The sequence below is a fragment of the Polyodon spathula genome, chromosome 9 (assembly GCF_017654505.1).
Source record: "Polyodon spathula isolate WHYD16114869_AA chromosome 9, ASM1765450v1, whole genome shotgun sequence".
In the NCBI taxonomy this organism is placed as follows: Eukaryota; Metazoa; Chordata; class Actinopteri; order Acipenseriformes; family Polyodontidae; genus Polyodon; species Polyodon spathula.
The window spans coordinates 42,563,189-42,582,526 of record NC_054542.1 but is presented as its reverse complement, the minus strand read 5'-3'; the positions used below and the strand labels follow the sequence as shown (position 1 = coordinate 42,582,526).

The 19,338-nt window shown below is 37.3% G+C and overlaps 1 protein-coding gene across 1 annotated transcript in view; it reads left to right on the top strand.

Annotated features, from left to right (window-relative positions):
- The window catches only part of LOC121320909 (glypican-6-like), a 222,628-nt gene that overhangs the window by 190,262 nt on the left and 13,028 nt on the right, over positions 1-19,338 (top strand). The window contains exons 5-6 of the mRNA XM_041259687.1: positions 2,604-2,734; positions 5,704-5,841. Of these exons, the coding sequence (XP_041115621.1) occupies positions 2,604-2,734; positions 5,704-5,841 (269 nt within the window). The remainder of the gene's footprint in view (positions 1-2,603; positions 2,735-5,703; positions 5,842-19,338) is intronic.

Here is a 19,338-nt window from a genome sequence, read left to right as displayed (position 1 = left end):
GTAAGACTGCTTTCAAAAATAGACATGCTAATAGATTATATTTATCAATTAACTAAATGCAAAGTGAGTGAACAGAAGAAAAATCAAAATCAAATCCATATTTGGTGTGACCACCCTTGCCTTCAAAACAGCATCAATTCTTCTAGGTACACTTGCACAAAGTCAGGGATTTTGTAGGCATATAGTCAGGTGTATGATTAAACAATTATACCAAACAGGTGCTAATGATCATCAATTCAATATGTAGGTTGAAACACAATCATTAACTGAAACAGAAACAGCTGTGTATGAGTAATAAAACTGGGTGAGGAACAGCCAAACTCAGCTAACAAGGTGAGGTTGCTGAAGACAGTTTACTGTCAAAAGTCATACACTATGGCAAGACTGAGCACAGCAACAAGACACAAGGTAGTTATACTGCATCAGCAAGGTCTCTCCCAGGCAGAAATTTCAAGGCAGACAGGGGTTTCCAGATGTGCTGTCCAAGCTCTTTTGAAGAAGCACAAAGAAACGGGCAACGTTGAGGACCGTTGATGCAGTAGTTGGTCAAGGAAACTTACTGCAGCAGATGAAAGACACATCATGCTTACTTCCCTTCGCAATCGGAAGATGTCCAGCAATGCCATCAGCTCAGAATTGGCAGAAAACAGTGGGACCCTGGTACACCCATCTACTATCTGGAGAAGTCTGGTCAGAAGTGGCCTTCATGGAAGACTTGCGGCCAAAAAGCCATACCTCCGACGTGCAAACAAGGCCAAGCGACTCAACTATGCACGAAAACACAGGAACTGGGGTGCAGAAAAATGGCAAGCTGATGCTCTGGACTGATGAGTCAAAATTTGAAATATTTGGCTGTAGCAGAAGGCAATTTGTTCGCCGAAGGGCTGGAGAGCGGTACACGAATGAGTGTCTGCAGGCAACAGTGAAGCATGGTGGAGGTTCCTTGCAAGTTTGGGGCTCCATTTCTGCAAATGGAGTTGGGGATTTGGTCAGAATTAATGGCCTCCTCAATGCTGAGAAGTACAGGCAGATACTTATCCATCATGCAATACCATCAGTGAGGTGTCTGATTGGCCCCAAATTTATTCTGCAGCATGACAAAGACCCCAAACATACAGCGAAAGTCATTAAGAACTATCTTCAGCGTAAAGAAGAACAAGGAGTCCTGGAAGTAATGGTACGGCCCCCACAGAGCCCTGATCTCAACATCATCGAGTCTGTCTGGGATTCCATGAAGAGAGAGAAGCAACTGAGGCTACCTAAAATCCACAGAAGAACTGTGGTTAGTTCGGGGCCAACCTACCTGCCGAGTTCCTTCTAAAACTGTGTGCAAGTGTACCTAGAAGAATTGATGCTGTTTTGAAGGCAAAGGGTGGTCACACCAAATATTGATTTGATGTAGATTTTTCTTCTGTTCACTCACTTTGCATCTTGTTAATTGATAAATATAATCTATTAACATGTCTATTTTTGAAAGCATTCCTACTTTACAGCATTTTTTCACACCTGCCTAAAACTTTTGCACAGTACTGTATATATATATATCGTTGTTGGGACATTATATTTTATTTGTATTATTGCATTTCAAGTTTTCAATTAATAGCGCAGGAATTTCCCAAACAGTAAACTAAACTAAAATCGGTCCCAAACTCCCAATCAATATGATATATCCTACAATCCTTACAATCATTGAATTATGTGTTTGTCATTCTCAGGGGCAATCCCAGAAAGACATCTGTTAAGGTAACAAGTAAAGCAACATCCAAACATCCAATACTTAAAATTCGATGCATTACTGCTTGATAACATTTAGACAACGTTATATACAGTAATGTCACATTTTGCATGTATTTTGCAAATTAGTGTTATAGATATGATATTAATATAATACAATGAATGCAAAACTGGAGAGGCATGGTGGCCATATTTCATAAATTTTGGTTCAATGTTTGGTTTGCCAGCATGACCTATAAATAGATTAACTTGTTAAATGCTTTACGTTTAACCCTAAATCCTCTGTTGAAAAGCCTTTTTAGGGTTCTAGTCTGCTTGCCCCATATCATTTTATGATTTCCGAGCAAATGCTATGGTCTGGTGGATTGGATCGCTGAGGTCAGGGTGAACAGATTTTGATGATGAGATCCTGACATACCTTGTTAGCGTTTCCCTCACCTTACACTAGAAGTCCCATTATTTATTCTGCCAGGCATGGCAAAGATTATATTCAATTGTCTGGCCTTTGGCAGTGTTTCAGTTTACTGTACATGATCTAGGAAACATTTCGCTCAGTATGTGTCAGGGCAGTTGACCAAGACATGAATTCTTCTACCATTTTGGAAGCTGGCTCACTTCACAAGAGAGGAAAGTTCCAGGCTAATTCTAGTGATGAATGACAGCTTGACAGCTACATTCAGAGAAGCAGGTAGTTTTTAATATTTCTCCAGTGCATTCCCCCTGTCAAAGAGCCTGAGGCCTTAGGCCTCATCCTTCAGTGCCTATTTACATACAGTTGTCACAGCCAGGAATCTGTGACTCTTGCTTGTGATTTATTTAGTGTTTATTTTTGTTACCCCTTATGGAATGTTTCCTTTTATTTCTGACAGATGCCATGTTGTTGGTGGCAGAGAGGCTGGAGGGACCTTTTAACATCGAGGCAGTGATGGAGCCCATCGATGTTAAGATTTCTGAAGCCATCATGAATATGCAGGAAAACAGCATGCAAGTGTCATCAAAGGTACTTCTCAATTGCATGTTTTCTGCTGGGGTGTTCCTAATGTATTTTTTGTAATGCTTACTTGCTTTTACTTGTACCTCTTCCAAAAAGTGCACTGTGCAGTGCATACATGATGACATATATTAAGCAGTAACACTGTACACTGCACTCATCTAGAAATATGACTGGCCAGAGAACAATCCCACAGCCCTCCCCTTTCTTAGAGTTTGTTTCTAATCGATCCAAAGGGCTGGCAGCTTAATTGTATGTCTGGCAGCTTAAGAACTTTCATGACCTGTGAAATGTGAATGTAAATAGTTGACAGAGTTTTTCAGTTACAGTATATACGTATATAAATAAACATGCGCAGATTGATGCTGCCTTTCTTGTGTGTACCTTATGGCTAACCATTAAATCTGATTAAATACATGTTTCAGCTTAGTTCTGCTGCACTTTTACAAGATTTTTTTTAAACAATTTACTGATTGCATCTCGCCTACGTATAATCCCAAAATATTCAGCTACATTAATCATGTATCATACATGTGTATATTTAGATTATCTATTCAGTCAAGCCAGTATAAATAATTTTGTTCATGACCCTAAATATTAAAATTTTTATGGAAAGAAAATATGAATTTAAACAGCCCGTTGTATACCTAAAAAAGTTTGAAAAACAATGTCCCAGCTGTACAATACAAGATGGTAAAGCAAGCAAACTGATCAAACCCACGAAACCCGATTATCCACTCAGGGCAAATTGTCATATAAAGCATTAACTATGGAGGGGGTGATTTGCCCAAAGGTAAAAAAATAGGGGTGGTACAGTGGCACGGCGGTTAGCGCTGCTGCCTCACAGCACCAGGATCCTGGGTTCAATTCCAGCCTCAGGGGTCTGTCTGTGTGGAGTTTGCATGTTTTCCCCACATTTGCATGGGTTTTCTCCAGGTGCTCCAGTTTCCTCCCACAGTCCAAAGACATGCTGGCTAGGTGGATTGGCCTCTCTGAATTGTCCCTTAGTCCAGTCCAGGGTGTAGTCCTGCCTTGCACCCTATGTCTCCCAGGTTAGGCTCTGGCTCACCACAACCCTCTATATGATTAAGTGGTTACAGATAATGGATGGATGGAAAAAGATAGGCCACACTGTTTAGCATCAGCCAAGCAGTTTTAAAGAAGACAGTAGAAAGGTTATTGCATTTCTTGAAGCTATTATACAGTTGGAATGACTCATGTAGTATATATGATTTTATTCAGGTTAACACAATAATACAATAATAAAAAAAATGCAATAATACAAATAAAGTGCTGTTTTGACAGTCAATAAACACCCAGCTGTTTTATTATTCAAAACCACAGACCAGTTGGTTTAGTACAGGCTGTACTGTGGGGAGTAAAGCTGTGCAATAAAAGGTTTTCATGCCCATTTGTGTAGCAAAAAAATATATTTCCAAGATTGTGGTGTAGAAGAACAGAAGGCATCTCAATATACTTCTAACTGTGTTCACTATAGAGAGTGCTAATGCCTGGGTGTGTGGAATATTCTAACTGTGTTCACTATAGAGAGTGCTGATGCCTGGGTGAGTGGAATATTCTAACTGTGTTCACTATAGAGAGTGCTGATGCCTGGGTGTGTGGAATAATAATAGCGTGCATGGAATTGTGGTTCCAGATGAGGGTCAAAAAAATCAATGCAGAATATACTGTATGATGAGTTTGTCTTTTAGTCTTTACTTTGGGGTGAGCGAGATTCACCTTGTATCCAGGGCACAGTAACTTCACCTTGTTTCATTTTATTCTCAGCAACCAAACTCCTATATATGTTCAATCTCCATGAAGAAAATGTAATCTGTATTTAAAATAAAACCAAAATGCAAAAGGGTACTGTATCAGCCTAGGGACCAAATGAGGCAATAAATATGCATGCTGAAGAAGAAAAGTTAAAGCCAATTTTCTAACTGGAATGTTAGCTCAGCTTCAAAAAAATATCCTGTAAACAGTCCATCTCAAAATGTATTTCTTGAAAAACAATATTATCTTATTTCACCCTTGCTGTGTTGAGGATCCTGAAGACCCAGCTTAAAAAAGTTTTGAGATTTCTCAGCTACTAGGAACCAGATGAGGTTAGATGGCTGAATGGCCCCTCATTTGTACATGTTCTTATGTTCTTATGTATAATTTTTAAGCATTACAAAAAAAAATGTTTTAATCTTTATGTTCAGTACCATACATAGATTTTCAAGTCTAGGGTTAAAAATAGGAAAAACATACAGTGTTTGCTATTAAGGCCACACAGTACTGAATAACGTTAAAGCTGTGAATGGATAAAATAGTGTCCCTGTGAAAAAAGTTTAACTCTTTGATACCTGTAAAAACTACCATTCCAACATGTAGCACCTTGTATAATTTAAACAGACTACTGTGCATACAGGTGCATTTACTGTATATACAGACTGGTCTTGAAATGTGAGACCACATGGATTTTCACAGAGTTAGGTTAAGTACCATATTCAAATGTGAAACATCTAAAGCATTCAGATCTTATGCTTAAAAATACACTTTTTAAAGGTCTGAGTCATGTGAAAAACAAAGCGTAAATCTACAATAAATAAATAAATACACAAATTAATAAGTAGCTCACTCCTCCTCCTGGAACTGTGATTCTTATTCATTTTTTTGTTGCAATGAATCCCTCATAATCATATGTCCGTTTTATTCTTCCGTTTTGAAAATGTGGCTCACATATAACACTTACTCAGAACTTTCCAGTCTACTATTGATTGGCATCCAAAAGAAATCTGTCATAGCTGTATCCCATTCCAGACTCTTCTGCCTGCATGGAAAGGCCCTCAAAGACTTGATTACCAAGAAACCCACCATATGATGCCTGACCATTTGTATGGTTTGGCTCAGTTATTTCCTTCAGAGGTAATTCTAATACCCTAGTTTTTCTAGCATTTATTTTATTTTTGGGGGGGTTTTTTGCACTCCAGGTGTTTCAAGGTTGTGGGCAGCCAAAACCAGCTCCCCCTGGAAGATCCACTCGTGCTGCTTCAGACATTTTCAACCACCGCTTCAAGCCATCCGAAGAAAGGCCCACCACAGCAGCTGGCACAAGCCTCGACAGACTGGTAAGTGGTACAGATCTTTCTTGCTGGTATGGGTTTTATCATCTGTAACCGTCACTGGTATTTCTTTCTTTGTTTCAAATAATGAGAAACCCCTCTTGATTCTAGCTTAGGTTTTGAAAACCTAACCTTTTAGTGCTGCTAAATAAATTCCTTTTAAAAGTCTTCCAGTCATGGCAAACTTTCTGTTTTTTATGATGCACTCTATTTAAGTGTTCTTTTGCCTGTGCTCTGAAATGCATTTAAAGAGACTCTCTGTTAAGAGCATTCACAGTCGAACAGATTATGTAACAATGTAACACATTAGCATGGAGTGCTCATTTTCACTGTAGTTTATCAGACTTATAAAATTGTCTTATAAAAGTTCCCTTTTGTTAGCTAATACTAGATAAAAATTAACCTCCAGAGTGTTATGCATTAGTTGAAATTTATACTTTATTCACTGAAAAGTAGAAACTAGTTAACAGTGTCTAAGCTGAGCTCAACGATGAAGGGTTACCCTTGACACTTTTTAGTGCTTAATATTTTGGGCTTACAGGTATGTATCCATTCCCTGGTTTGAATTACAATATCAGTGATTTCAAACAAATCACATTTTAAACATATGTGGTTGTCTAAAACATACATCTTGGTAAGTACATGTCCTCTGACAAAAGACGCTTGACAGAGTCAGCTGCGACGGATACAACAGGAATTGTGCATCGTGGATGCAAAGTTTTTTTTTTATTTGAAAATTAAGCACATCAAATCTCTCAAAGATTGACAAAGACACTTGCTGAAACATTTGTCCACCTGAGATTCTTATACATTTTAAACACACATCCTAAGCAGTACATATTTACCCAATTGTAGTTTCTAAATCTTTTTTATAATTATTTAGACAGCCCTAATTTCACTGGTCTAAAAAAAATGTATAGAAAGGTACTTATGCAGTATATTTTATTAGGTTTTTATTATGGATTCGGAAGCAAACCAGTGCAGGGGGTTATATAAATGCAATTAAAAAAACAGCAGGGAGGTTATGACATTAATTCCACTTTCGGTGAAGTTATACAGAGGTTGTACATGTTTTCAGTTAGGAACATTTTTGCTAAGGTAAGATGCATTTTAGAACTTGTCCACCTACTGTAAGTCTGGAAATTGGATTGCATGACACCATAGAACAGGGAAACATAGCTGTCAAAGTGTTCTGAAGGTATTACAAATGTGTTATAATAACCAAGGCTGTAAAATCGGCCACATAGCAGCACTACATTCCCACAAGCCCTTGCTGTTGATGTTTTTGTTTTTAAGACTTTATTTTTACCTTCACTGGGATGAAGAAAGTTTTCATTACACCGACTTTAAATTTACTTCCTGTGCTCCAGGACGCTCATGACATACCAAACATAGTTTCCTATTGGGCAGCATAGAATGTGAGCACAAGGCTCAGACGGGGTCCTAATACCTGTAAAACATACATTTAATAGGGTGAGTACACCAATTACTTCCTGTAGATTAGTGTTGTAGCTGGAAAAATCGGTAGCACATGAATCTGGAGAACAAAAACAAATATCAACAGTTTGGGCTCTACGTCCACACTATTGGACATATAATTTAAAAAAAATAAATGACTCTTGCGTATATGTTTTGTACTGTAATTATTTTTAGTCCATATATGTATTTAATTAAAAATATATATGGGATATAGATCCTGTGAATGTAATATAGGTCAACCGTCTTCAGTTACCTAAGCTGTTTTTTCTTTTTTTTCAAGGAGCCTCCAATGGCTATCGAGATGAAAGTCTGTTTTCATTTTGGATTTTAAGTAGTAATTGCCTTTGAAAACTACAAAGGTTGTTCTGGATCCTCTGATCTAGGTCACTTGAGATCAATTGCTCTAAAACGTCCTTCTGAATTTCATGGGTCTTTATTAGTGTGCGGTGTTCTTTTTCACAAACACTATAATCAGCAAAATGCATCATCTGTTCATAATTAACATGACTGTGCCTCATATGACCAGGCAAATTGGTTTATTTTCTACCTGTGAAGTGCATATAATTTGTTTTTTTAGTAGTTAAATAAAAAGAAACGTAAGTTAAAGCAATCAGTCAGAATGGAGGCAGGTGAGTTTCTGTACAGTAGGTATTATTAGATTGGTTTTCTGGTAAGTATGGCAGGATCTGCTGTTACAGTACCCATTTCACTCATAAGACTAAAATGTATATTCTTCTTTTTATGATGGCTACAATTTCAATTATACCTCTTCTTTTCTTGTTTTTTCTGCTGCTTCTCAGAGGACTGTCTGGAAGACAATGCAACACAGCGTAAGCTCTAATGTTTTTACTCTACCCCCCCCCCCCCCCCCCAGCCATTTGTCTTGCATTCTCACGGTGCTACTTACATCTTCTTATCTAGACCTTTCTTGCTATGAGTTATATTTAAGGTGAATTGGATACACAATACAGGCAAACAGCTGCAATGTTGAAGCATTGTGTGGTTCAGGAGACAGGGCAATGGCTCCTCCACTTGCCATAAAGTCTGTGTAATTAGTGTCCCTATCTTGGCTCATCTACAGTCTTTTTTAAAGGCCTTACCTTTCTGGGTTGACTTTCCACTGGGACAGAGAGTGCACCCTTGGACAAATTCCAAATAAGTAATTACTAATTTTAGCACAGACACGTTATGAGAATCAGCAAGGGTTTGTCCTCAAGCACAAACAACTAAAGACAGTATCCACTAGTACTAGTATATCCCTCCACATAGGGAATACCAAACATTAAGGAATGTGTCAGGATTTACTGTGTAAACATTCCACAACTTCAAGTAGACTTGCGATGGACCTTGTAATATTTAATCCACAGAGCATACCCCCTGAACATGAGAGAGCACAGCAAAATATTCATATGCCTAGTCACGTATGAGAGATCTTGTACCCGCAGATTGAGAGTAACCCTGGCTGCTGTATTCATAATTAAAGCATTTTGTACATTTTAGACAGGAAGTTTCTGTGAGTAAAAGCATTGATCCATGAAGGTGTTTTCTCTGTGGAAGGCATTTCATATTTGGTAGGCTTCATGTTTTGGTCACTAAATAGAAATCGAAAATATAAAGCATGTTAATCGTATGCCCCATATTAATATTCCCTGCGGATATGACACTGTGCAAACACAAGCTTTAATGTGCATGTGACAGGAATACGAGCAAGATGAAAGAGTTATTTGAAATGTAAAGCTGTATCCTGCTTTACAAATGGATTTCTACCTCAAAATATATATATTTTTTTAAAATCCTAAATAGATTGATTGTTATAATAATGGCAATACTAAGTGATCACAATCAGAAGTGGGATTTTCTGTTTTTGTAGGGAATTTTTTTTTTAGTTTATAATTGCTGTAGGCAGTATAAGTAGGGAGCTGACAGTTCCTGTCAGGAGTCCTCCTGGGAGGCCTTTCATGAGCATGTTGACCCTTCAGCTGCTGACACACACACACATAAGATCCCTGTGGCTACAACTAATACAGTTCATTCCTTGAGGATACAAACCATTTACCAGGCAACTGCTCCACCACATCCACTTTGACTGCTCTTGCAAGGCAAGCACATGAATCTGCCCGATGCCCTGATGGTGTTTAACAATAACAACAGACTCTTGTAAATCCGTGAAAAGCTTGTTAGGAATCTGCTTGAGATGAGCTGAGTGACAAAAGTTTCTTGAAGAAAACAACAATGCTGTTTAAACACAAATACAAAGGTTCTATTAGTAACACACAAATAAACAGTGATCCAGAAAGCAGTGAATCTTAAAAATGTAGATCTCTGTTTTTGAAACACTGTTAAGGATGTGTGTGCTTGTTTAACCTGTCAGTTGAAGTCCCAATACAGGTATATCCTGAATATTTATAAAGTAGTGCACTGTCCATTTACAAATTCATGCAATGTTTACAATTTGCTAAAAAGTGCATGATTTTAAAAGCTTGATGAAAAGCCCCTGGAGATTGAACGTCCTTGTAGATACCTGAACATGTATACCATGTGCACAGTAGACAGCAACAAAGTGTACCTTAGAGTCATATTGCCAGTTCATTTTTCTTTTTTTTATTGCTAATAAAGTGGCATATACACTGCACACACTGCTTTGTGGTTTAGGTCCAAATGCATTTAAAGTGTATCTTTCTGGCAGACTTACCTAATTATTTATCTTCCTGTATGTTGTTAAATTGTGATATCCACAGTGTTCATCATTTCTTAGCACAGAAAACATTAAAATAGAGTCCTCGTCTGTGATGCTTTATAGTTTGCTCTTTGTAAATTTTGCGAGGCACTGTTTATGACAAAGTCTCACACAGAATGTTATGCAATACGTTCTAAAATAATATTACCAGCAAAAGCACTTGGTAAAAAACATATTCAATTCAATTACCCACAAGGTTAAAATTACAGCTGGAAAATCATGAATCAAAATTGTTCAATCCCTTTCAGGACATGGTATATACAACAACATCTTCGTAGGTGTTTAATTTGTGGTAATACAAAAAATATTATTTGAATCACATGTATGGGGAGCAGTTGTGTCCTACACAGTGCTGTAATAGATGTATAAGATTGATTTTATACAACCTTCCAATCTAAGTGGGCTTCTGTTTCATGTAATATCTGTTACATTCCTAAATCCTTAAAGTATCTTCAGCTAGCAGGCTTAAGCTGAGTATGAAGCATTTACATACTTACTATCGGATCCTGTCTCTGATAGTTTCTTGACCAAGTAATAACATTATCCATTATCCTTTAATATTTCTCCTGTTTGATAATGCTCACTCCCCATAGAACATTAGAACACCTCTTACATATACATTGGTGTCACTCAATGGTGATGATTCGCCTGGTATCAATTAGATATTTTCTGTTTGTTCTTCTCTACTTTTCATCTGAATATGCTTGAAAATGTCTTTGAAAAATACTCAGTGGTTAAAGTCCAGGGCTTGTAACCAGAAGGTCACCGGTTCAAATTCCACCTCTGCCTGTGTGACCCCGAGCAAGTCACTTAACCTCCTTGTGCTCCATCCTGCGAAATATGTGTTAAATCAATGTCCTGTTGTAAGTGACTCTGCATATAATGCATAGTTCACAGCCTACCTCTGTCAAGTGCTTTGTGATGGTGGTCCACTATGAAAGGCACTGTAGAAAGATATTATTATTATTTATTATATATTTAAAGATCAGCACAATTTCTAAGCCCTTGATGTGCTTGAGAGTTATACAGGTAAGGAGCGTGGTACTGTAACTAAAGTCTAATCTTAAGTGTAGCACAATTGGGTACAAGTGTATTCAGTTAACAAATCAAAGACCAATAATTATTTCCACTGTGTATTGAGCAGCTTTAACTCCATCTGAGTGATCTGAGATACTGTCTGGGAGACGTCCTCGCCTGAGCTGCATCTGTGCTTTATTACTGTAGATGATCTTCTCAGGCACTATTTCAGGCAGAAACAGGAATTTAAACAAACTCTAATGCAGGTATCACACCTTCTCCAATTTTGATTACATGTTGCATGCTTGTAGGATCCTTAAGAAACAGATTTGTGCCAAATTAAAGATTTATCGGGTAAAGTGTTTCAGAAAAGGGAAAATGTGGAACATATAAAATATATCGAGGAAAGATAATTAACACACTCCTAAATCTGCAGTGGGTGTTGTTCAAAGGTCTTACAACACATGGCCCGTCAAAGACAGTTTATTTACATATCAGTCATTTCTGCTGCTATGTTGAATATTTTCAGTATCTGTATTTCCTCTGAAATTATTCAACTGTGAAATCTGAAATATGGCACTAATCGGTCTGTTACGGTTACCAACAAGCTTGCAAAATTTGATTATTTGGGTATGGTGAAGTTTTATATTTTTTCAGATTTCCACCACTTGATGTGCAAATGCCCATTACTCTGTTCTCTGCCAGCCATAATAAAGTTCTACAAATGGAAACAATTTCAGCCTGTTGCACAATAAACAAGGGCAAGTTGAAATTCAGTTGCAGACAGGAACAGGAGAGATGCAACTTGCTCTGTTCTCCAGCTGATAAATAAAAGCTGCTGTCGTACATTTGTTTCAGAGACAAATGTGATCCGATCATCTATCATTTCTATATTTGTAGAGCGTCAGCCTGGCTTGGGGGTGGGGTGGAGTGGATCATTAACAGTTTTGGAAAAATCTGTTACATTTTTCCACAGATAACAGAGGTGTTAACGTGGGCTTTTTGTAACTTCCAGTTTTCACATCATGCTGATTGCCAGTCTCTATAGTGGACTGCACCTGCTTCATGATGGGACTGCGATGAGAAAGCCAAGCATCAAAGAACAGTTGCAGCTTAGTTAAAGGTTCATGTCACAATCTCAAATGTCTCGAAGCCAAATGAAAAGTGATGAGGAGAGTGTAATGGGCTGAAACTGGCAGTTAAAACTTGACAGCCACAACGTCTTCACTCGGAAACCCTTGTAAAACAGAAGACAGATGGGAGGTGTATAGAAACCCTTTATATTGGAGCTTCCTGCTTCCTTACTTGCTGATAAACTTTTGTTTTAAACAGCTGCTCTTGCTCTAAATGTACCAGTAATCTTTTTTCACCCCTATTAACTTCTTTAGAAGTCTCCAGAGAACATATCTAATTGACCATCTTTGAGCATTTACGAATCACAAGGCAATTTTAAAGTCTTTACCCATCAGCCTGTTTTTGACAGCTGATGGCTGATATGCAGTCATAATCAGGTATTATATCTTATCTTTCGGGGGCACTCTGTAGTAGCAGGTTTTAAAGGGTGGGATACTGTACACTGGCTGATAAGTGATGAGCCCTGATAAGCGAAGGTCAAACCAAAGGGCACAGTCTTATTACACAGATGTGTCAGTTGAGCTTAGCTGCTGTAGGAAATTACGGCAATGACACATTTCCTTTAGATAAGTAATAAGTCTGTCCCCCACAGTATTGCCTGCTTTTATAAGTTGAGTGGAAAATGTTATGCGTGATTAAAAAATAAAAGATACCTGTAAAGTTGACATGACCATGCCGTAAAAGAGATGTGGCATTTCAGGTGCATGCTGTGGATAAATATTTTAAAAGTCTAATTAAATAGGTAGAAATAATCACAAAACCATAGTGATAGCTATAAAGTAATTTTTGTAGTATGCCATTATGCTAATGCATATGCCGAAATCAAACACCACAGACGTGGGAAGACTAAAAAATAGCTTCATGATCAAGAAAGTCTATTTATACTGTAGATATGTTTTATAAATAGGCTAAATAAAATATTAAATATTAATATAGATTAATAGCATCTGCTAGCATTGTTGGATACCAGTTATCTGTTCTTAACCTTCAAACTAATTTTAACAATTCTAGTCTTCTAAAGCAATGTTTGATTCGCATTTAAAACAAAAGACATGGATTTCTTCTATTCCTTCAATACCTGTCTGTTGTAATATCATCTTAAAGTCAAATTACAATGAAGAAAAACCTACACTATACATTAAAATACAAAGGCACAAACAGCTGACAAACACCAAAACTGAATTGACATAAAACACTCAATTGTTAACATTTCTATTCCAGGCTTTCCCTGTATTGATCAGTTTATTGCATTGTGTTTTTAAGAGACTGCCCAAAGCATCTTTTTTTAATCAAAAAGGAAAATTATTACTATGAAAGAAAAAGCCGTAAAATAAACAGAGCTAGTTTAAAAAAAACAGAAATAACTCTAATCAAACCTCCCACCTGCTATCTCAAACAGCAGGATCTATTAACCAGTGACTTCTAAATGGAAAATCACATTAAAAAGTGCCTGGATGAACCTCCGATCTGGTATAGAATGTGGGAATATGGAGGCCCCACACCCTATTGATAATGTTATGGCAGTAGTTTTAAAGGCAGTCGTGTTGTCCAGCCCATGTGGTACTTTTTTATGTCTGAAATATGGAAAGTGAAGTATATATACGACATTTTAACCCTTTTAAAGGAGTTAAAATGATCTTTGTATATTTAGGGTAGAAAAACAAAAAAACGTAACTGAAAACGTTACTCATCCTTTCGTTTGTGGTATTTCAGATTTTCCTTTTGTTTGTTGTAATAAATCAATAGAAAGCCTCTCCCTTAATTCATGAGGGCAAAACACTTGCACAGCTCATGCTCATGCAATTTAAAATGGTTTGTACTGCAGTCTGTAAAACCAACACCTATTTTTACAGTTGTTGAGTAGGTTCTACCCATGCACTTTTGCTCGCGATTAAAACATAATTGAAAACCACATTGGTATTAGTCAGGCACAAGAAAGGGAGGGAGCAAATTAAAATTAAATCAAAGTTAAACGGTTTCTGAAGATAAGACAAGAGACTTTGTGCAGAGGAGATGACAGAAAGAATAAAGAATAGCAATGGAGATTGCTTTTGTGCTAATTCTATACAATATTACACAGCAGCACTGAAGAAAAAACTTGCATGCCAAAAGGAAGCTGAAGAATTCCATAGCCCGCCCGTCAGTTCAGTGGAATACAGGCTGCAGATTCGAATCGGACCACACTGTGCAATCTTTGAATAGTCCAATGACTGCTGCATATATATAAGGGAAAAATCTGTGGTCTTGTTGTGATCACTTTCATTCGGAAACATTAATATCTGTATTCAAAACCAGTAACACATCTTACACCTACTGTACAGCTAATTTTAGAATTGAGACATTAATAAAAAATAAAAATAAAAACTTCATGAACATAATTTAGATATTTTATTTAACATCGTGTAATTGAAGAAACTGCAACATTATATAGCGAAGTTCTACTAAAGGCTTCATGTTAGATTTCGAAATGTCATATTTCTTGATTGTTGTCAGTTTTACGTTAAGGACAACTACAAAGCGGTATGTAATTCAATATGTTAAAGTAATATTAATCAGATTTAATTAGACTTTATGAGCAAAATTTGTGATGCATAACTTTTTGCCATAGCTGTAGTATTCATTGCTCTGTACAAAAATATAAATCATATAATAAAAATAACAATATTTTTTTCAGCTTTTCTTTTAATGTCTAAATATATATATATTCCAATCCAGTCGGACAAAGTTGTGAGTATACAGTAGTTTTATAAAAATTATATTAGGGATACAGACCCAGTAGTTATGATATGTGACTATGATTTTTATTAACTTTCTTTAAAGCACTTCAATTTGATTACAGTTGGGAAGCTGTATCACTATAACATAATATTATTCAATGTGTCAAATAAAACAGTGCTGCTTTCCATTTCTGTTAGCATTTAATGAGACTATGTGGTCCCAATATCATCATGCAAGAAATGGAATTAACTTCCCTCCCCAAGAGACTGACTTTGGGCATTCAGGGGATCATTGTGTTAGCCTTGTTAATCTGAACAGCACAAAGAAAAAAAACAAAGTGTAATCATCTTCTCATTGAACAACTTGTCAAGTCTTTGCCCCTGGCAAATCAGAGCCGCAAGCTTGAAACTATTTCATTGAAACTCTGTATTTCACTGCTCTGAGTGGCTGTTGGTTATTGATTAAAGGCAATGGCAGGAACTGCATTGCCTAACTGCTGAGTTATTCAGAGCTTGAATACTGCATCTGCATTTGACATTATGAAAGAGAATATATTGACCCAGACAAAGTGTAGTTTAAGAGAGAAATATAGGAGCTAGACATTTCATTTGGGAGTTTTGTTTCACTCTCATTTGATTTTATTTGTGCAGGAAAAGTCTAAATAAACAGAGGGCCCAAGCAATCTGTCATGTAATGGGGAGTAAATTAAAATCGGCAAGTGATAGATTCAATCAAAAAGTACAGTGCCTGCACTATGACTCTGTTCCATAGTGAAATTCAATCAAATTTCCCGCATGCAAGGTATATTCTGGTATGTGTTTTCAACTAAAGGCTTTTTAATTGTTCAGTTTGGGCATTTCCTTGAATGGGTTACAGTGAACTCTGTGTCTAAATGTGGCAAAGTGCAGGTGAAGGTGATCAAAGAACAGACAGACAATTATAATTCAGGTGCAAAGGGTTTGTTTTATTTTATTCCTTATGTCCAGTGCCTGACGGCAAAACAAACAGTAGATAATAATGCTGGTAAGTAATACAGCGGCGTGTGTTACTTACATTTATAATCCCTGGGCTGGTCCCAAAATAATAGTCCCGTCATTGTATCCCCACATTAACCACAAAACACATACACAAGTCCACTTAGTGCATGAATTAGTGATTGTGGTACAATACAGTTTACAGTGATACAAGTGAAAGTGCTGATCCGGCTTTGTGCCGGCCCAAGGCGACAGCTCCGGATACTTGTTAGCCATCTGATGATTTATTAACACAGACAATTACTAACAGACACAAACAAACAAAACACTCATGATTATTCTTAAAACACAGGTTTATTTCAGCAGTGGTTACTGTGTCTCTCACGGTCCTTCAGGTTGAAGTTCACAAACCAAGTGAAGGAACTGATTACGAGTCTCCGTCCCTCTTATATGCTCTCACACATTACCCTTTGGTAAACGAATGCAGCTGTCTTTACAATCTGTGGTTGCTACATTCTTGCAACAGAGTCTCGACTGTTTCCAGACTCACCGACTTCCCGACCGGGGGAAAGAACTGTCAGGCCAGCTCGTCAAAAAAACTCTGTCCTCGCATAGTACCCTCACAGGTCGGGAGGGGAGATTTACAACCCAGGTTCACTGTATTTCTTTCACACTAAAATACGATAATGAGTCGTGAATCATGATACAACACATTTTAAACCACCCCTTATGCATCCCTGCAGTATAAAGAAGGCCCCTGGCTCTGTGCATTAAGAATTAATGATAATATAAATCAATGTGTTGCATTTTCTGTAAATGTAAATGTAGGCAGTGTAGTTGTAAAAAGAGTACCTTTGAATTGTTGCATGACTCTTTCTTGTGTCTTCTGCCCAGCTCAATTAGTGGCTGATCCTAAAAGAGTAATTTAACTTTGTATTAACCACGGAGATTAATGCAAATGTAGCCTGAAGTAATACAACTCAGGTTATATTAAGTGCATGATAAGTACTTCTTTGCCAGTCACAGACAGATACAGGGCTTGCATATTAAATGTATTAAAGTAAGGGTCATCCATAATTAAAAGGACAAAAGTAGAGATTCATATGAAGTGTTTGCTCTACACCTCCTGCCACCAAGTACTGCATTCATTGATCAAAAGCGATAGGCCTGCGAACAACATAGTCTCATTATTTAATTATGTATCTACTGCTGTATTTTGAAGCAATCAATATACCACCTTGGGAGTAAAACTGATTAGGGGTTCAAGATTGAGAACGTAAAAAACACCAAATAAATAAAGTTTGAATAAGAATCATACTTACAACGTGTCTCTGTGGCTACTTAAACTGTTTTACTGCTACTGGAAAACCGATGCAGACCTAACCTAATACTGCTGCCTTAAATTGTAAATCAAAGTTCATCCACACGAATACTCACTGTATCAATCAAATGCAGAAGTCATCTGTCATGTCTTGAATTAGTCTTTGCTTGGCACAGTATTATTTGACCACAGGACACACTGGATCTTTTGTGCAGCCTCTTTACCTAGAAATATCCTCAACTATGTCCACAGACAGGTAATAACATCAGCTTCTGGTCGATTGTTTGGGGCTACCTTGCTTTTGCAATACAGATTGGGCTTGATCATAGGAGCACTGACAGTCCTGGAAACTGAAGCTCTCTCTTTACCAATGGGGAAGGGATAGCAACTGTTGTTCGCAAGTGAAGTGACATTCTCCACTTTGACCTGTAAACATGCTTTTGATGGCGTTTCTTTTTACAATGCAGTCCCGATGCCCAACCGTCATGTGCCCCCTCATTTAAAGATAAAAAGAGGACCAGCTCCAAGTATGTGCTATGTGTGTGATGCAGGGTCATGTCCACTGAGGGTAAACCATCCAACTCATCTTGTTGGTGAAAGGCTTCAGCATCGTGTGAAAGTATCTGAATTTTGCCGGTGTATCCCACTTGATTTTCTCTAAAAGGGCCGTTAGTACTATCTGTATTAATCAGAAAACAGTTTGGCCCAGTCTGTATTTTATCATACTGAGGTGAGAGAAAAATTTGGTTTGACATTGGTGTTGAAATTAGAACTTATGGTATAATGAGTTATTTGGAATTTTTGGACCATTATTAGGATTGTAAAGAGACTAAAAAAGAGCATATTCCTTCTTTAGATCAGTGCTAAACATGTTATACAACTTACTGCTTCATTCCACTTATTCTTCTTAATTTGTTCCACAGCCAATGTAATTAGATCCTCTGTTAGGTTTCTTTTTTTGGCAGCTGGCAACAATAACTGCAAAATTGTCAGCGCATCAATAGCGTTAACTGGCACAAACTAGTTCAATTCTGTAAATCAAATCAGACTCAAGTTTAGGTGGAAAGACTTGGCAAGGTTTCAAAGTTGCTCATGATCCAGTTGATTATAAAGACATCGGGCCTGATTCTGTTATTGGTTTTATACAATTCCGCTGGCTGGCAATATTCCAAACAGACAAGTTAGAGCCTCATCTCAGCTGTGCATTTTGACTGGTGATAAAGCAGTTGGGCAGGAGAAGTAGCCACCATTGTACTCTAGCGGTGTAACCAGTAACTTATTGGAAATAAACATTAGTTACTGGTTACAGTTGCTATAGCTGCAGGAGTCTAATTTGTGCATGATACAAGACAATTCAGTGTAGACACCAGATATTTGTTTATTCTCTTTCCAAGTTCTTTTTGCAATCAGTTTGTTTTAGCATTAACCCTCAATTTCAGAAATAATGATTTATCCCAACAACAAGACATTTAAAAGGTTTTCAAGATATTCTGTCATTCCACTTCAATAGGAATAGAATTTCACAAAGCAAGAAGATCACTTAGTAACTTAATGTACTTAGAAAATGAATAACGTCCGATTGTGCCAACTGCAGGGTTTTTCTATTTATATTATTGCCAGTACTGTACTTTTCAAAAGCATATAACAGTACTTCAATAAACACACTAAAACCCCATATGCAAACTAGACAGTGTTTTAAAACCACAAAACAAATCTGTCAAGACATGGAAGAAAGCGCTTTTATATTATTTGGAAACAAGGCATTTAATAGCAGACTACTGGTCTCCTGTTTATTGCAATGCGTTTCCATGCCAAGGAAAGAACACAAACAGACACAATCATTTTAACTCCAAGAGGCAGCGAAACAAATTAGGGAAGCTACTGTATATACATTCGATTGTAGCTGATGGAAATCCTGTCTCTAGTCTAAGATGCATTCTGAAGAATGTGTTGAGAAATTGAAGATTCCTTAACCTGATTGTGAACACAAAACATGGTCACCATACACGGTTCAAAAAGCCACAACAATGAATGACATTTGCACAGCAAAAATGTATTGTGTCTTAAAGGAATGCTTACCATGGTTTTGTAATTAGCAATTGCAATATTGTCAGGGTTCTAAC